Here is a 17,706-nt window from a genome sequence, read left to right on the forward strand (position 1 = left end):
AGACAACACTCCAGGTAACATGGTTCATTATATATTACCAAATCACAGACAACACTCCAGGTAACATGGTTAGTTAACCATTACTAAACCACAGACAACACTCCAGGTAGCATGGTTCGTTAACCATTACCAAACCACAGACAACACTCCAGGTAACATGGTTAGTTAACCATTACCAAACCACAGACAACACTCCAGGTAACATGGTTAGTTATATATTACCAAACCACAGACAACACTCCAGGTAACATGGTTAGTTATATATTACCAGACCACAGACAACACTCCAGGTAGCATGGTTAGTTAACCATTACCAAACCACAGACAACACTCCAGGTAACATGGTTAGTTAACCATTACCAAACCACAGACAACACTCCAGGTAACATGGTTAGTTAACCATTACCAAACCACAGACAACACTCCAGGTAACATGGTTAGTTATATATTACCAAACCACAGACAACACTCCAGGTAACATGGTTAGTTAACCATTACCAAACCACAGACAACACTCCAGGTAACATGGTTAGTTAACCATTACCAAACCACAGACAACATTCCAGGTAACATGGTTAGTTATTTATTACCAAACCACAGGCAACACTCCAGGTAACATGGTTAGTTATATATTACCAAACCACAGACAACACTCCAGGTAACATGGTTAGTTAACCATTACCAAACCACAGACAACACACCAGGTAGCATGGTTAGTTAACCATTACCAAACCACAGACAACACTCCAGGTAACATGGTTAGTTATATATTACCAAACCACAGACAACACTCCAGGTAACAAGGTCCGTTATATATTACCAAACCACAGACAACACTCCAGGTAACATGGTTAGTTAACCATTACCAAACCACAGACAACACTCCAGGTAACATGGTTAGTTATATATTACCAAACCACAGACAACACTCCAGGTAACATGGTTAGTTAACCATTACCAAACCACAGACAACACTCCAGGTAGCATGGTTAGTTAACCATTACCAAACCACAGACAACACTCCAGGTAACATGGTTAGTTATATATTACCAAACCACAGACAACACTCCAGGTAACAAGGTTCGTTATATATTACCAAACCACAGACAACACTCCAGGTAACATGGTTAGTTAACCATTACCAAACCACAGACAACACTCCAGGTAGCATGGTTAGTTAACCATTACCAAACCACAGACAACACTCCAGGTAACATGGTTAGTTAACCATTACCAAACCACAGACAACACTCCAGGTAACATGGTTAGTTATATATTACCAAACCACAGACAACACTCCAGGTAACATGGTTAGTTATATATTACCAAACCACAGACAACACTCCAGGTAACATGGTTAGTTATATATTACCAAACCACAGACAACACTCCAAGTAGCATGGTTAGTTAACCATTACCAAACCACAGACAACACTCCAGGTAACATGGTTAGTTATATATTTCCAAACCACAAACAACACTCCAGGTAACATGGTTAGTTATATATTACCAAACCACAGACAACACTCCAGGTAACATGGTTAGTTAACCATTACCAAACCACAGACAACACTCCAGGTAACATGGTTAGTTATATATTACCAAACCACAGACAGCACTCCAGGTAACATGGTTAGTTAACCAATACCAAACCACAGACAACATTCCAGGTAACATGGTTAGTTATATATTACCAAACCACAGGCAACACTCCAGGTAACATGGTTAGTTATATATTACCAAACCACAGACAACACTCCAGGTAACATGGTTAGTTAACCATTACCAAACCACAGACAACACTCCAGGTAGCATGGTTAGTTAACCATTACCAAACCACAGACAACACTCCAGGTAACATGGTTAGTTATATATTACCAAACCACAGACAACACTCCAGGTAACAAGGTTCGTTATATATTACCAAACCACAGACAACACTCCAGGTAACATGGTTAGTTAACCATTACCAAACCACAGACAACACTCCAGGTAGCATGGTTAGTTAACCATTACCAAACCACAGACAACACTCCAGGTAACATGGTTAGTTAACCATTACCAAACCACAGACACCACTCCAGGTAACATGGTTAGTTATATATTACCAAACCACAGACAACACTCCAGGTAACATGGTTAGTTATATATTACCAAACCACAGACAACACTCCAGGTAACATGGTTAGTTATATATTACCAAACCACAGACAACACTCCAAGTAGCATGGTTAGTTAACCATTACCAAACCACAGACAACACTCCAGGTAACATGGTTAGTTATATATTTCCAAACCACAAACAACACTCCAGGTAACATGGTTAGTTATATATTACCAAACCACAGACAACACTCCAGGTAACATGGTTAGTTAACCATTACCAAACCACAGACAACACTCCAGGTAACATGGTTAGTTATATATTACCAAACCACAGACAGCACTCCAGGTAACATGGTTAGTTAACCATTACCAAACCACAGACAACACTCCAGGTAACATGGTTAGTTAACCATTACAAAACCACAGACAACACTCCAGGTAACATGGTTAGTTATATATTACCAAACCACAGACAACACTCCAGGTAACATGGTTAGTTAACCATTACCAAACCACAGACAACACTCCAGGTAACATGGTTAGATATATATTACCAAACCACAGACAACACTCCAGGTAACATGGTTAGTTAACCATTACCAAACCACAGACAACACTCCAGGTAACATGGTTAGTTAACCATTACCAAACCACAAACAACACTCCAGGTAGCATGGTTAGTTAACCATTACCAAATCACAGACAACACTCCAGGTAACATGGGTAGTTAACCATTACAAAACCACAGACAACACTCCAGGTAACATGGTTAGTTATATATTACCAAACCACAGACAACACTCCAGGTAACATGGTTAGTTAACCATTACCAAACCACAGACAACACTCCAGGTAGCATGGTTAGTTAACCATTACCAAACCACAGACAACACTCCAGGTAACATGGTTAGTTATATATTACCAAACCACAGACAACACTCCAGGTATCAAGGTTCGTTATATATTACCAAACCACAGACAACACTCCAGGTAACATGGTTAGTTAACCATTACCAAACCACAGACAACACTCCAGGTAGCATGGTTAGTTAACCATTACCAAACCACAGACAACACTCCAGGTAACATGGTTAGTTAACCATTACCAAACCACAGACAACACTCCAGGTAACATGGTTAGTTATATATTACCAAACCACAGACAACACTCCAGGTAACATGGTTAGTTATATATTACCAAACCACAGACAACACTCCAGGTAACATGGTTAGTTATATATTACCAAACCACAGACAACACTCCAGGTAACATGGTTAGTTAACCATTACCAAACCACAGACAACACTCCAGGTAACATGGTTAGTTAACCATTACCAAACCACAAACAACACTCCAGGTAGCATGGTTAGTTAACCATTACCAAATCACAGACAACACTCCATGTAACATGGGTAGTTAACCATTACAAAACCACAGACAACACTCCAGGTAACATGGTTAGTTATATATTACCAAACCACAGACAACACTCCAGGTAACATGGTTAGTTAACCATTACCAAACCACAGACAACACTCCAGGTAACATGGTTCATTATATATTACCAAATCACAGACAACACTCCAGGTAACATGGTTAGTTAACCATTACTAAACCACAGACAACACTCCAGGTAGCATGGTTCGTTAACCATTACCAAACCACAGACAACACTCCAGGTAACATGGTTAGTTAACCATTACCAAACCACAGACAACACTCCAGGTAACATGGTTAGTTATATATTACCAAACCACAGACAACACTCCAAGTAACATGGTTAGTTATATATTACCAAACCACAGACAACACTCCAGGTAACATGGTTAGTTATATATTACCAGACCACAGACAACACTCCAGGTAGCATGGTTAGTTAACCATTACCAAACCACAGACAACACTCCAGGTAACATGGTTAGTTATATATTACCAAACCACAAACAACACTCCAGGTAACATGGTTAGTTATATATTACCAAACCACAGACAACACTCCAGGTAACATGGTTAGTTATATATTACCAAACCACAGACAACACTCCAGGTAACATGGTTAGTTAACCATTACCAAACCACAGACAACACTCCAGGTAACATTGTTAGTTAACCATTACAAAAGCACAGACAACACTGCAGGTAACATGGTTCATTATATATTACCAAACCACAGACAACACTCCAGGTAACATGGTTAGTTAACCATTACCAAACCACAGACAACACTCCAGGTAACATGGTTAGTTAACCATTACCAAACCATAGACAACACTCCAGGTAACATGGTTAGTTATATATTACCAAACCACAGACAACACTCCAGGTAACATGGTTCATTATATATTACCAAATCACAGACAACACTCCAGGTAACATGGTTAGTTAACCATTACTAAACCACAGACAACACTCCAGGTAGCATGGTTCGTTAACCATTACCAAACCACAGACAACACTCCAGGTAGCATGGTTAGTTAACCATTACCAAATCACAGACAACACTCCAGGTAACATGGTTAGTTAACCATTACCAAACCACAGACAACACTCCAGGTAACATGGTTAGTTATATATTACCAAACCACAGACAACACTCCAGGTAACATGGTTCATTATATATTACCAAATCTCAGACAACACTCCAGGTAACATGGTTAGTTAACCATTACTAAACCACAGACAACACTCCAGGTAGCATGGTTCGTTAACCATTACCAGACCACAGACAACACTCCAGGTAACATGGTTAGTTAACCATTACCAAACCACAGACAACACTCCAGGTAACATGGTTAGTTATATATTACCAAACCACAGACAACACTCCAGGTAACATGGTTAGTTATATATTACCAAACCACAGACAACACTCCAGGTAACATGGTTAGTTATATATTACCAAACCACAGACAACACTCCAGGTAGCATGGTTAGTTAACCATTACCAAACCACAAACAACACTCCAGGTAGCATGGTTAGTTAACCATTACCAAATCACAGACAACACTCCAGGTAACATGGGTAGTTATCCATTACAAAACCACAGACAACACTCCAGGTAACATGGTTAGTTATATATTACCAAACCACAGACAACACTCCAGGTAACATGGTTAGTTAACCATTACCAAACCACAGACAACACTCCAGGTAACATGGTTAGTTATATATTACCAAACCACAGACAACACTCCAGGTAACATGGTTAGTTAACCATTACCAAACCACAGACAACACTCCAGGTAACATGGTTAGTTAACCATTACCAAACCACAAACAACACTCCAGGTAGCATGGTTAGTTAACCATTACCAAATCACAGACAACACTCCAGGTAACATGGTTAGTTAACCATTACCAAACCACAGACAACACTCCAGGTAACATGGTTCATTATATATTACCAAATCACAGACAACACTCCAGGTAACATGGTTAGTTAACCATTACTAAACCACAGACAACACTCCAGGTAGCATGGTTCGTTAACCATTACCAAACCACAGACAACACTCCAGGTAACATGGTTAGTTAACCATTACCAAACCACAAACAACACTCCAGGTAACATGGTTAGTTATATATTACCAAACCACAGACAACACTCCAGGTAACATGGTTAGTTATATATTACCAGACCACAGACAACACTCCAGGTAGCATGGTTAGTTAACCATTACCAAACCACAGACAACACTCCAGGTAACATGGTTAGTTATATATTACCAAACCACAAACAACACTCCAGGTAACATGGTTAGTTATATATTACCAAACCACAGACAACACTCCAGGTAACATGGTTAGTTATATATTACCAAACCACAGACAACACTCCAGGTAACATGGTTAGTTAACCATTACCAAACCACAGACAACACTCCAGGTAACATGGTTAGTTAACCATTACAAAAGCACAGACAACACTGCAGGTAACATGGTTCATTATATATTACCAAACCACAGACAACACTCCAGGTAACATGGTTAGTTAACCATTACCAAACCACAGACAACACTCCAGGTAACATGGTTAGTTAACCATTACCAAACCACAAACAATACTCCAGGTAGCATGGTTAGTTAACCATTACCAAATCACAGACAACACTCCAGGTAACATGGTTAGTTAACCATTACCAAACCATAGACAACACTCCAGGTAACATGGTTAGTTATATATTACCAAACCACAGACAACACTCCAGGTAACATGGTTCATTATATATTACCAAATCACAGACAACACTCCAGGTAACATGGTTAGTTAACCATTACTAAACCACAGACAACACTCCAGGTAGCATGGTTCGTTAACCATTACCAAACCACAGACAACACTCCAGGTAGCATGGTTAGTTAACCATTACCAAATCACAGACAACACTCCAGGTAACATGGTTAGTTAACCATTACCAAACCACAGACAACACTCCAGGTAACATGGTTAGTTATATATTACCAAACCACAGACAACACTCCAGGTAACATGGTTCATTATATATTACCAAATCTCAGACAACACTCCAGGTAACATGGTTAGTTAACCATTACTAAACCACAGACAACACTCCAGGTAGCATGGTTCGTTAACCATTACCAGACCACAGACAACACTCCAGGTAACATGGTTAGTTAACCATTACCAAACCACAGACAACACTCCAGGTAACATGGTTAGTTATATATTACCAAACCACAGACAACACTCCAGGTAACATGGTTAGTTATATATTACCAAACCACAGACAACACTCCAGGTAACATGGTTAGTTATATATTACCAAACCACAGACAACACTCCAGGTAGCATGGTTAGTTAACCATTACCAAACCACAAACAACACTCCAGGTAGCATGGTTAGTTAACCATTACCAAATCACAGACAACACTCCAGGTAACATGGGTAGTTATCCATTACAAAACCACAGACAACACTCCAGGTAACATGGTTAGTTATATATTACCAAACCACAGACAACACTCCAGGTAACATGGTTAGTTAACCATTACCAAACCACAGACAACACTCCAGGTAACATGGTTAGTTATATATTACCAAACCACAGACAACACTCCAGGTAACATGGTTAGTTAACCATTACCAAACCACAGACAACACTCCAGGTAACATGGTTAGTTAACCATTACCAAACCACAAACAACACTCCAGGTAGCATGGTTAGTTAACCATTACCAAATCACAGACAACACTCCAGGTAACATGGTTAGTTAACCATTACCAAACCACAGACAACACTCCAGGTAACATGGTTCATTATATATTACCAAATCACAGACAACACTCCAGGTAACATGGTTAGTTAACCATTACTAAACCACAGACAACACTCCAGGTAGCATGGTTCGTTAACCATTACCAAACCACAGACAACACTCCAGGTAACATGGTTAGTTAACCATTACCAAACCACAGACAACACTCCAGGTAACATGGTTAGTTATATATTACCAAACCACAGACAACACTCCAAGTAACATGGTTAGTTATATATTACCAAACCACAGACAACACTCCAGGTAACATGGTTAGTTATATATTACCAAACCACAGACAACACTCCAGGTAACATGGTTAGTTAACCATTACCAAACCACAGACAACACTCCAGGTAACATGGTTAGTTAACCATTACCAAACCACAAACAACACTCCAGGTAGCATGGTTAGTTAACCATTACCAAATCACAGACAACACTCCAGGTAACATGGGTAGTTAACCATTACAAAACCACAGACAACACTCCAGGTAACATGGTTAGTTATATATTACCAAACCACAGACAACACTCCAGGTAACATGGTTAGTTAACCATTACCAAACCACAGACAACACTCCAGGTAACATGGTTCATTATATATTACCAAATCACAGACAACACTCCAGGTAACATGGTTAGTTAACCATTACTAAACCACAGACAACACTCCAGGTAGCATGGTTCGTTAACCATTACCAAACCACAGACAACACTCCAGGTAACATGGTTAGTTAACCATTACCAAACCACAGACAACACTCCAGGTAACATGGTTAGTTATATATTACCAAACCACAGACAACACTCCAAGTAACATGGTTAGTTATATATTACCAAACCACAGACAACACTCCAGGTAACATGGTTAGTTATATATTACCAGACCACAGACAACACTCCAGGTAGCATGGTTAGTTAACCATTACCAAACCACAGACAACACTCCAGGTAACATGGTTAGTTATATATTACCAAACCACAAACAACACTCCAGGTAACATGGTTAGTTATATATTACCAAACCACAGACAACACTCCAGGTAACATGGTTAGTTATATATTACCAAACCACAGACAACACTCCAGGTAACATGGTTAGTTAACCATTACCAAACCACAGACAACACTCCAGGTAACATTGTTAGTTAACCATTACAAAAGCACAGACAACACTGCAGGTAACATGGTTCATTATATATTACCAAACCACAGACAACACTCCAGGTAACATGGTTAGTTAACCATTACCAAACCACAGACAACACTCCAGGTAAGATGGTTAGTTAACCATTACCAAACCATAGACAACACTCCAGGTAACATGGTTAGTTATATATTACCAAACCACAGACAACACTCCAGGTAACATGGTTCATTATATATTACCAAATCACAGACAACACTCCAGGTAACATGGTTAGTTAACCATTACTAAACCACAGACAACACTCCAGGTAGCATGGTTCGTTAACCATTACCAAACCACAGACAACACTCCAGGTAGCATGGTTAGTTAACCATTACCAAATCACAGACAACACTCCAGGTAACATGGTTAGTTAACCATTACCAAACCACAGACAACACTCCAGGTAACATGGTTAGTTATATATTACCAAACCACAGACAACACTCCAGGTAACATGGTTCATTATATATTACCAAATCTCAGACAACACTCCAGGTAACATGGTTAGTTAACCATTACTAAACCACAGACAACACTCCAGGTAGCATGGTTCGTTAACCATTACCAGACCACAGACAACACTCCAGGTAACATGGTTAGTTAACCATTACCAAACCACAGACAACACTCCAGGTAACATGGTTAGTTATATATTACCAAACCACAGACAACACTCCAGGTAACATGGTTAGTTATATATTACCAAACCACAGACAACACTCCAGGTAACATGGTTAGTTATATATTACCAAACCACAGACAACACTCCAGGTAGCATGGTTAGTTAACCATTACCAAACCACAAACAACACTCCAGGTAGCATGGTTAGTTAACCATTACCAAATCACAGACAACACTCCAGGTAACATGGGTAGTTATCCATTACAAAACCACAGACAACACTCCAGGTAACATGGTTAGTTATATATTACCAAACCACAGACAACACTCCAGGTAACATGGTTAGTTAACCATTACCAAACCACAGACAACACTCCAGGTAACATGGTTAGTTATATATTACCAAACCACAGACAACACTCCAGGTAACATGGTTAGTTAACCATTACCAAACCACAGACAACACTCCAGGTAACATGGTTAGTTAACCATTACCAAACCACAAACAACACTCCAGGTAGCATGGTTAGTTAACCATTACCAAATCACAGACAACACTCCAGGTAACATGGTTAGTTAACCATTACCAAACCACAGACAACACTCCAGGTAACATGGTTCATTATATATTACCAAATCACAGACAACACTCCAGGTAACATGGTTAGTTAACCATTACTAAACCACAGACAACACTCCAGGTAGCATGGTTCGTTAACCATTACCAAACCACAGACAACACTCCAGGTAACATGGTTAGTTAACCATTACCAAACCACAAACAACACTCCAGGTAACATGGTTAGTTATATATTACCAAACCACAGACAACACTCCAGGTAACATGGTTAGTTATATATTACCAGACCACAGACAACACTCCAGGTAGCATGGTTAGTTAACCATTACCAAACCACAGACAACACTCCAGGTAACATGGTTAGTTATATATTACCAAACCACAAACAACACTCCAGGTAACATGGTTAGTTATATATTACCAAACCACAGACAACACTCCAGGTAACATGGTTAGTTATATATTACCAAACCACAGACAACACTCCAGGTAACATGGTTAGTTAACCATTACCAAACCACAGACAACACTCCAGGTAACATGGTTAGTTAACCATTACAAAAGCACAGACAACACTGCAGGTAACATGGTTCATTATATATTACCAAACCACAGACAACACTCCAGGTAACATGGTTAGTTAACCATTACCAAACCACAGACAACACTCCAGGTAACATGGTTAGTTAACCATTACCAAACCACAAACAATACTCCAGGTAGCATGGTTAGTTAACCATTACCAAATCACAGACAACACTCCAGGTAACATGGTTAGTTAACCATTACCAAACCATAGACAACACTCCAGGTAACATGGTTAGTTATATATTACCAAACCACAGACAACACTCCAGGTAACATGGTTCATTATATATTACCAAATCACAGACAACACTCCAGGTAACATGGTTAGTTAACCATTACTAAACCACAGACAACACTCCAGGTAGCATGGTTCGTTAACCATTACCAAACCACAGACAACACTCCAGGTAGCATGGTTAGTTAACCATTACCAAATCACAGACAACACTCCAGGTAACATGGTTAGTTAACCATTACCAAACCACAGACAACACTCCAGGTAACATGGTTAGTTATATATTACCAAACCACAGACAACACTCCAGGTAACATGGTTCATTATATATTACCAAATCTCAGACAACACTCCAGGTAACATGGTTAGTTAACCATTACCAAACCACAGACAACACTCCAGGTAACATGGTTAGTTATATATTACCAAACCACAGACAACACTCCAGGTAACATGGTTAGTTATATATTACCAAACCACAGACAACACTCCAGGTAACATGGTTAGTTATATATTACCAAACCACAGACAACACTCCAGGTAGCATGGTTAGTTAACCATTACCAAACCACAAACAACACTCCAGGTAGCATGGTTAGTTAACCATTACCAAATCACAGACAACACTCCAGGTAACATGGGTAGTTATCCATTACAAAACCACAGACAACACTCCAGGTAACATGGTTAGTTATATATTACCAAACCACAGACAACACTCCAGGTAACATGGTTAGTTAACCATTACCAAACCACAGACAACACTCCAGGTAACATGGTTAGTTATATATTACCAAACCACAGACAACACTCCAGGTAACATGGTTAGTTAACCATTACCAAACCACAGACAACACTCCAGGTAACATGGTTAGTTATACTATTACCAAACCACAGACAACACTCCAGGTAACATGGTTAGTTAACCATTACCAAACCACAGACAACACTCCAGGTAACATGGTTAGTTAACCATTACCAAACCACAAACAACACTCCAGGTAGCATGGTTCAGTTAACCATTACCAAATCACAGACAACACTCCAGGTAACATGGTTAGTTAACCATTACCAAACCACAGACAACACTCCAGGTAACATGGTTCATTATATATTACCAAATCACAGACAACACTCCAGGTAACATGGTTAGTTAACCATTACTAAACCACAGACAACACTCCAGGTAGCATGGTTCGTTAACCATTACCAAACCACAGACAACACTCCAGGTAACATGGTTAGTTATATATTACCAAACCACAGACAACACTCCAAGTAACATGGTTAGTTATATATTACCAAACCACAGACAACACTCCAGGTAACATGGTTAGTTATATATTACCAGACCACAGACAACACTCCAGGTAGCATGGTTAGTTAACCATTACCAAACCACAGACAACACTCCAGGTAACATGGTTAGTTATATATTACCAAACCACAAACAACACTCCAGGTAACATGGTTAGTTATATATTACCAAACCACAGACAACACTCCAGGTAACATGGTTAGTTATATATTACCAAACCACAGACAACACTCCAGGTAACATGGTTAGTTAACCATTACCAAACCACAGACAACACTCCAGGTAACATGGTTAGTTAACCATTACAAAAGCACAGACAACACTGCAGGTAACATGGTTCATTATATATTACCAAACCACAGACAACACTCCAGGTAACATGGTTAGTTAACCATTACCAAACCACAGACAACACTCCAGGTAACATGGTTAGTTAACCATTACCAAACCACAAACAATACTCCAGGTAGCATGGTTAGTTAACCATTACCAAATCACAGACAACACTCCAGGTAACATGGTTAGTTAACCATTACCAAACCATAGACAACACTCCAGGTAACATGGTTAGTTATATATTACCAAACCACAGACAACACTCCAGGTAACATGGTTCATTATATATTACCAAATCACAGACAACACTCCAGGTAACATGGTTAGTTAACCATTACTAAACCACAGACAACACTCCAGGTAGCATGGTTCGTTAACCATTACCAAACCACAGACAACACTCCAGGTAGCATGGTTAGTTAACCATTACCAAATCACAGACAACACTCCAGGTAACATGGTTAGTTAACCATTACCAAACCACAGACAACACTCCAGGTAACATGGTTAGTTATATATTACCAAACCACAGACAACACTCCAGGTAACATGGTTCATTATATATTACCAAATCTCAGACAACACTCCAGGTAACATGGTTAGTTAACCATTACTAAACCACAGACAACACTCCAGGTAGCATGGTTCGTTAACCATTACCAGACCACAGACAACACTCCAGGTAACATGGTTAGTTAACCATTACCAAACCACAGACAACACTCCAGGTAACATGGTTAGTTATATATTACCAAACCACAGACAACACTCCAGGTAACATGGTTAGTTATATATTACCAAACCACAGACAACACTCCAGGTAACATGGTTAGTTAACCATTACCAAACCACAGAAAACACTCCAGGTAACATGGTTAGTTAACCATTACAAAACCACAGACAACACTGCAGGTAACATGGTTAGTTATATATGACCAAACCACAGACAACACTCCAGGTAACATGGTTAGTTAACCATTACCAAACCACAGACAACACTCCAGGTAACATGGTTAGTTATATATTACCAAACCACAGACAATACTCCAGGTAACATGGTTAGTTATATATTACCAAACCACAGACAACACTCCAGGTAACATGGTTAGTTATATATTACCAAACCACAGACAACACTCCAGGTAACATGGTTAGTTAACCATTACAAAACCACAGACAACACTCCAGGTAACATGGTTAGTTATATATTACCAAACCACAGACAACACTCCAGGTAACATGGTTAGTTAACCATTACCAAACCACAGACAACACTCCAGGTAACATGGTTAGTTATATATTACCAAACCACAGACAATACTCCAGGTAACATGGTTAGTTATATATTACCAAACCACAGACAACACTCCAGGTAACATGGTTAGTTAACCATTACCAAACCACAGACAACACTACAGGTAACATGGTTAGTTATCCATCTTCTTTTGATTCTTTCCATCACCAAACGTCAAGCTCTTTTGTCAACTGGTTGCACATTTAAGTTAAGAGTCACAAACATGGCAGGACAAACATTATCAGGAAAAACTAATCTGAATGAATCACACATCTGATTCCAACTAACAGACTAGAGCTCCCTCTATCTGACTAGCCAGGCCATTATATATTTTACATTGTCTGAGTGGGAGGTGCAGTCCAGGCCATTATATATTTTACATTGTCTGAGTGGGAGGTGCAGTCCAGGCCATTATATATTTTAGATTGTTTGAGTGGAAGGTGCAGTCCAGGCCATTATATATTTTACATTGTCTGAGTGGGAGGTGCAGTCCAGGCCATTATATATTTTACGTTGTCTGAGTGGGAGGTGCAGTGCAGGCCATTATATATTTAACATTGTCTGAGTGGGAGGTGTAGCCCAGGCCATTATATATTTTTCATTGTCTGAGTGGGAGGTGCAGTCCAGGCCATTATATATTTTACATTGTCTGAGTGGGAGTTGTAGCCCAGGCCATTATATATTTTACATTGTCTGAGTGGGAGGTGCAGTCCAGGCCATTATATATTTTACATTGTCTGAGTGGGAGGTGTAGTCCAGGCCATTATATATTTTACATTGTCTGAGTGGAAGGTGCAGTCCAGGCCATTATATATTTTACATTGTCTGAGTGGGAGGTGTAGCCCAGGCCATTATATATTTTACATTGTCTGAGTGGAAGGTGCAGTCCATAACAGCTTAACATGCATTACATGGTCAGAAACCAAGTATTTAAAAACCGTACAAACAAGAAACAAATCCATTTCTGCCTGAACAGTACATGTCACAGTATAATTAGGAGGCGGTTATGCAAATCATAAAATACAGGAAGTTATGTCACAAAAGAAAACGACATGCATGTCTTAACATCAAGCTGTCAATCATGATAGTATTCTGTTTTCATATGACAATGATATACCTTGATCCAGGGATGGTTGAGGGCATCTTGAATAGTTAATCTCTTCCTGGAAGACAAACATGTTTACACTATATTTGGAAAGTATTCAGTCCTCTTGACCTTTTCCATATTTTGTTCCGTTTACTGCCTTTTTCTAAAATGAATTAAATCATTTTTTTGCCCTCATCAATCTACACACAATACCCCATAATGAAAAAAAAGGGTTTTAGAAATTTTTGCAAAGTAAAAAAAATAAAAAGCCCAAATATCTAATTTACATAAGTATTCAGACCCTTTACTCAGTACTTTGTTGAAGCACCTTTGGCAGCGATTACAACCTCGAGTCTTCTTGGGTATGATGCTACAAGCTTGGCACACCTGTATTTGGAGAGTTTCTCCCATTCTTCTCTGCAGATCCTCTCAAGCTCTGTCAGGTTAGTTGGGGAGCGTTGCTGCACAGCTATTTTCAGGTCTCTCCAGAGATGTTCAATTGGGTTCAAGTCCGGGCTCTGGCTGGGCCAGTCAAGGACATTCAGAGACTTGTTCCCGAAGCCACTCCTGCGTTGTCTTGGCTGTGTGCTTAGGGTTGTTGTCCTGTTGCAAGGTGAACCTTCGCCCCAGTCTGAGGTCCTGAGCGCTCTGGAGCAGGTTTTCATCAAGGATCTCTTTGTACTTTGCTCCGTTCATCTTTCCCTCGATCCTGACTAGTCTCCGTCCCTGCCGCTGAAAAACATCCCCACAACATGATGCTGCCACCAACATGCTTCACTGTAGGGATTGTGCCAGGTTTCTTCCAGACGTGACGCTTAGCATTCAGAGTTCAATCTTGGTTTCATCAGACCAGAGAATCTTGTTTCTCATGGTCTGAGAGTCTTTATGTGCCTTTTGGCAAAACTCCAAGCGGGCTGTCATGTGCCTTTTACTGAGGAGTGGCTTCAGTCTGGCCACTCTACCATAAAGCCCTGATTGGTGGAGTGCTGCAGAGATGCTTGTCCTTCTGGAAGGTTCTCCCGTCTCCATAGAGGAACTCTGGTGCTCGTTCAGAGTGACCATTGGGTTCTTGGTCACCTCCCTGACCAAGGCCCTTCTCCCCGCCGATTGCTCAGTCAGTTCTAGGTGTCTTGGTGGTTCCAGACTTCTTCCATTTAAGAATGATGGAGGCCACTGTGTTCTTGGGGACCATCAATGCTGCAGAATTGTTTTGGTACCCTTCCTCAGATCTGTGCCTCGACACAATCCTGTCTCGGAGCTCTACAGACAATTTCTTCGACCTCATGGCTTGGTTTTTGCTCTGACATGCACTGTCAACTGTGTGACCTTATATAGACAGGTGTGTGCCTTTCCAAATCTTGTGCAATCAATTGAATTTACCACAGGTGGACTCCAATCAAGTTGTAGAAACATCTCAAGGATGATCAATGGAAACAGGATACACCTGAGCTCAATTTCGAGTCTCATAGCAAAGGGTCTGAATACATTATGGGGTATTGTGATGTCATTATGGGGTATTGTGATGTCATTATGGGGTATTGTGTGTAGATGGAGGAGGAAAAATATTTATTTAATCCATTTTAGAATAAGACTGTAACGTAACAAAATGTGGAAAAAGTTAAAGGCTCTGAATACTTTCTGAATGCAATTTATGTCCTCACAAGAGGGACCAGATAGAACAGGAGGATGTAAGGAACTTGATTTTAGACTGTGACAGTGTCGTCTGTTTTGACCTTGTACACAGATCATTCAGCGTTACTGTCATCAAGACAGTGTGTACTGTGTAGAGTCATGCAGAGTAACGTAAACAAACCTCATGGTCTCAAAAGTTTGTAAATATGTTACATCACATTTTTCTATACAGCTGTTCTACAATGTGATGTAGAAACACAATACATAATTTGCCTTCTCTGAGCCAGGAAGACTAGTGTTAGCTTCCATATATATTGTCTAGGCTTTAGCTCAGTGGTCTAACAGTCTTTTGGCACAGGTTCAAACCCCAAACCTCACTTCTTGTCCAGCTCTACCTCACCCCTGACCCCTCACCTCTGACCCCTCATCCTGGACCCTTCTCCTCCTCACCTCAACCCAGACCTCTCACCCCGGACCCCTCTCCTCCTCACCTCAACCCGGACCGCTCACCCCTGACCCCTCATCTCTGACCCATCACCACGGACCCCTCTCCTCCTCACCTCAACCCGGACCCCTCACCCCGGACCCCTCTCCTCCTCACCTCAACCCAGACCCCTGACCCCTCTCCTCCTCACCTCAACCCGGAGCCCTCACCTCTGACCCATCACCACGGACCCCTCTCCTCCTCACCTCAACCCGGACCCCTCATCTCTGACCCATCACCCCGGACCCCTCTCCTCCTCACCTCAACCTGGACCCCTCATCTCTGACCACTCACTTCCTCACCCTCTCCACCTCACCCGACCCCTCACCTATGTCTCCTCCCCTCCTCACCCTCTCCACCTCACCTCTGACCCCTCACCTGACTCCTCTCCTCAGCCCTGACCCCTCTCCTCTGACTCCTCTCTTCCTCACCCTCTCCACCTCACCCGACCCCTCACCTATGTCTCCTATCCTCTCCACCTTCTCCTCCTCAGCCCTGACCCCTCTCCTCATCCTCTCCTCCTCACCCTCTCACCCCTGACCCCTCTCCTCTGACTCATCATCCTCTCCGCCTCCTCACTCCCTCCTTACATCTTGTCTCTCTCCAGCAGCTGTCATATTCTGCAGAAGAACTCCTCGTCCAACTCCCTCCTAACACCTAACCGGTTATCGCTCCTCTCCACATCAACTCTAACCTCTGACCCCTCCAACTCACATCTTGTCCCTCTCCAGTAGCTGCCGTATGAAGCTTTTGGCTAGCTCACTGGTTCTGCAGAAGAACTCCTCGTCAAACTCGTAGTTCATGGCTGAGATGTTGGCCAGCGTGTCCTGTTTAGTCTCTCCCAGGAAGGGAGACGCTCCACTCAGCCTGGAACACAACAACAACAAAGCCAGAACAGGAGGAGCGTTAGGAACATTGTATGTATTCACCTACACCATCCCTGTTACAT

At 41.0% G+C, this 17,706-nt stretch overlaps 1 protein-coding gene across 1 annotated transcript in view; it reads right to left on the minus strand.

Annotated features, from left to right (window-relative positions):
- LOC106562491 (death-associated protein kinase 3) overlaps window positions 1–17,706 on the minus strand; it is a 539,985-nt gene that overhangs the window by 499,947 nt on the left and 22,332 nt on the right. Inside the window, exons 8-9 of the mRNA XM_082958026.1 lie at window positions 17,472–17,624; window positions 14,672–14,717 (exon numbers count right to left, since the gene is read on the minus strand). Coding sequence (XP_082814152.1) covers window positions 14,672–14,717; window positions 17,472–17,624 — 199 coding nt within the window. The remainder of the gene's footprint in view (window positions 1–14,671; window positions 14,718–17,471; window positions 17,625–17,706) is intronic.

The sequence above is a fragment of the Salmo salar genome, chromosome 11 (genome assembly GCF_965601325.2).
Source record: "Salmo salar chromosome 11, fSalSal1, whole genome shotgun sequence".
Classification (NCBI taxonomy): domain Eukaryota; kingdom Metazoa; phylum Chordata; class Actinopteri; order Salmoniformes; family Salmonidae; genus Salmo; species Salmo salar.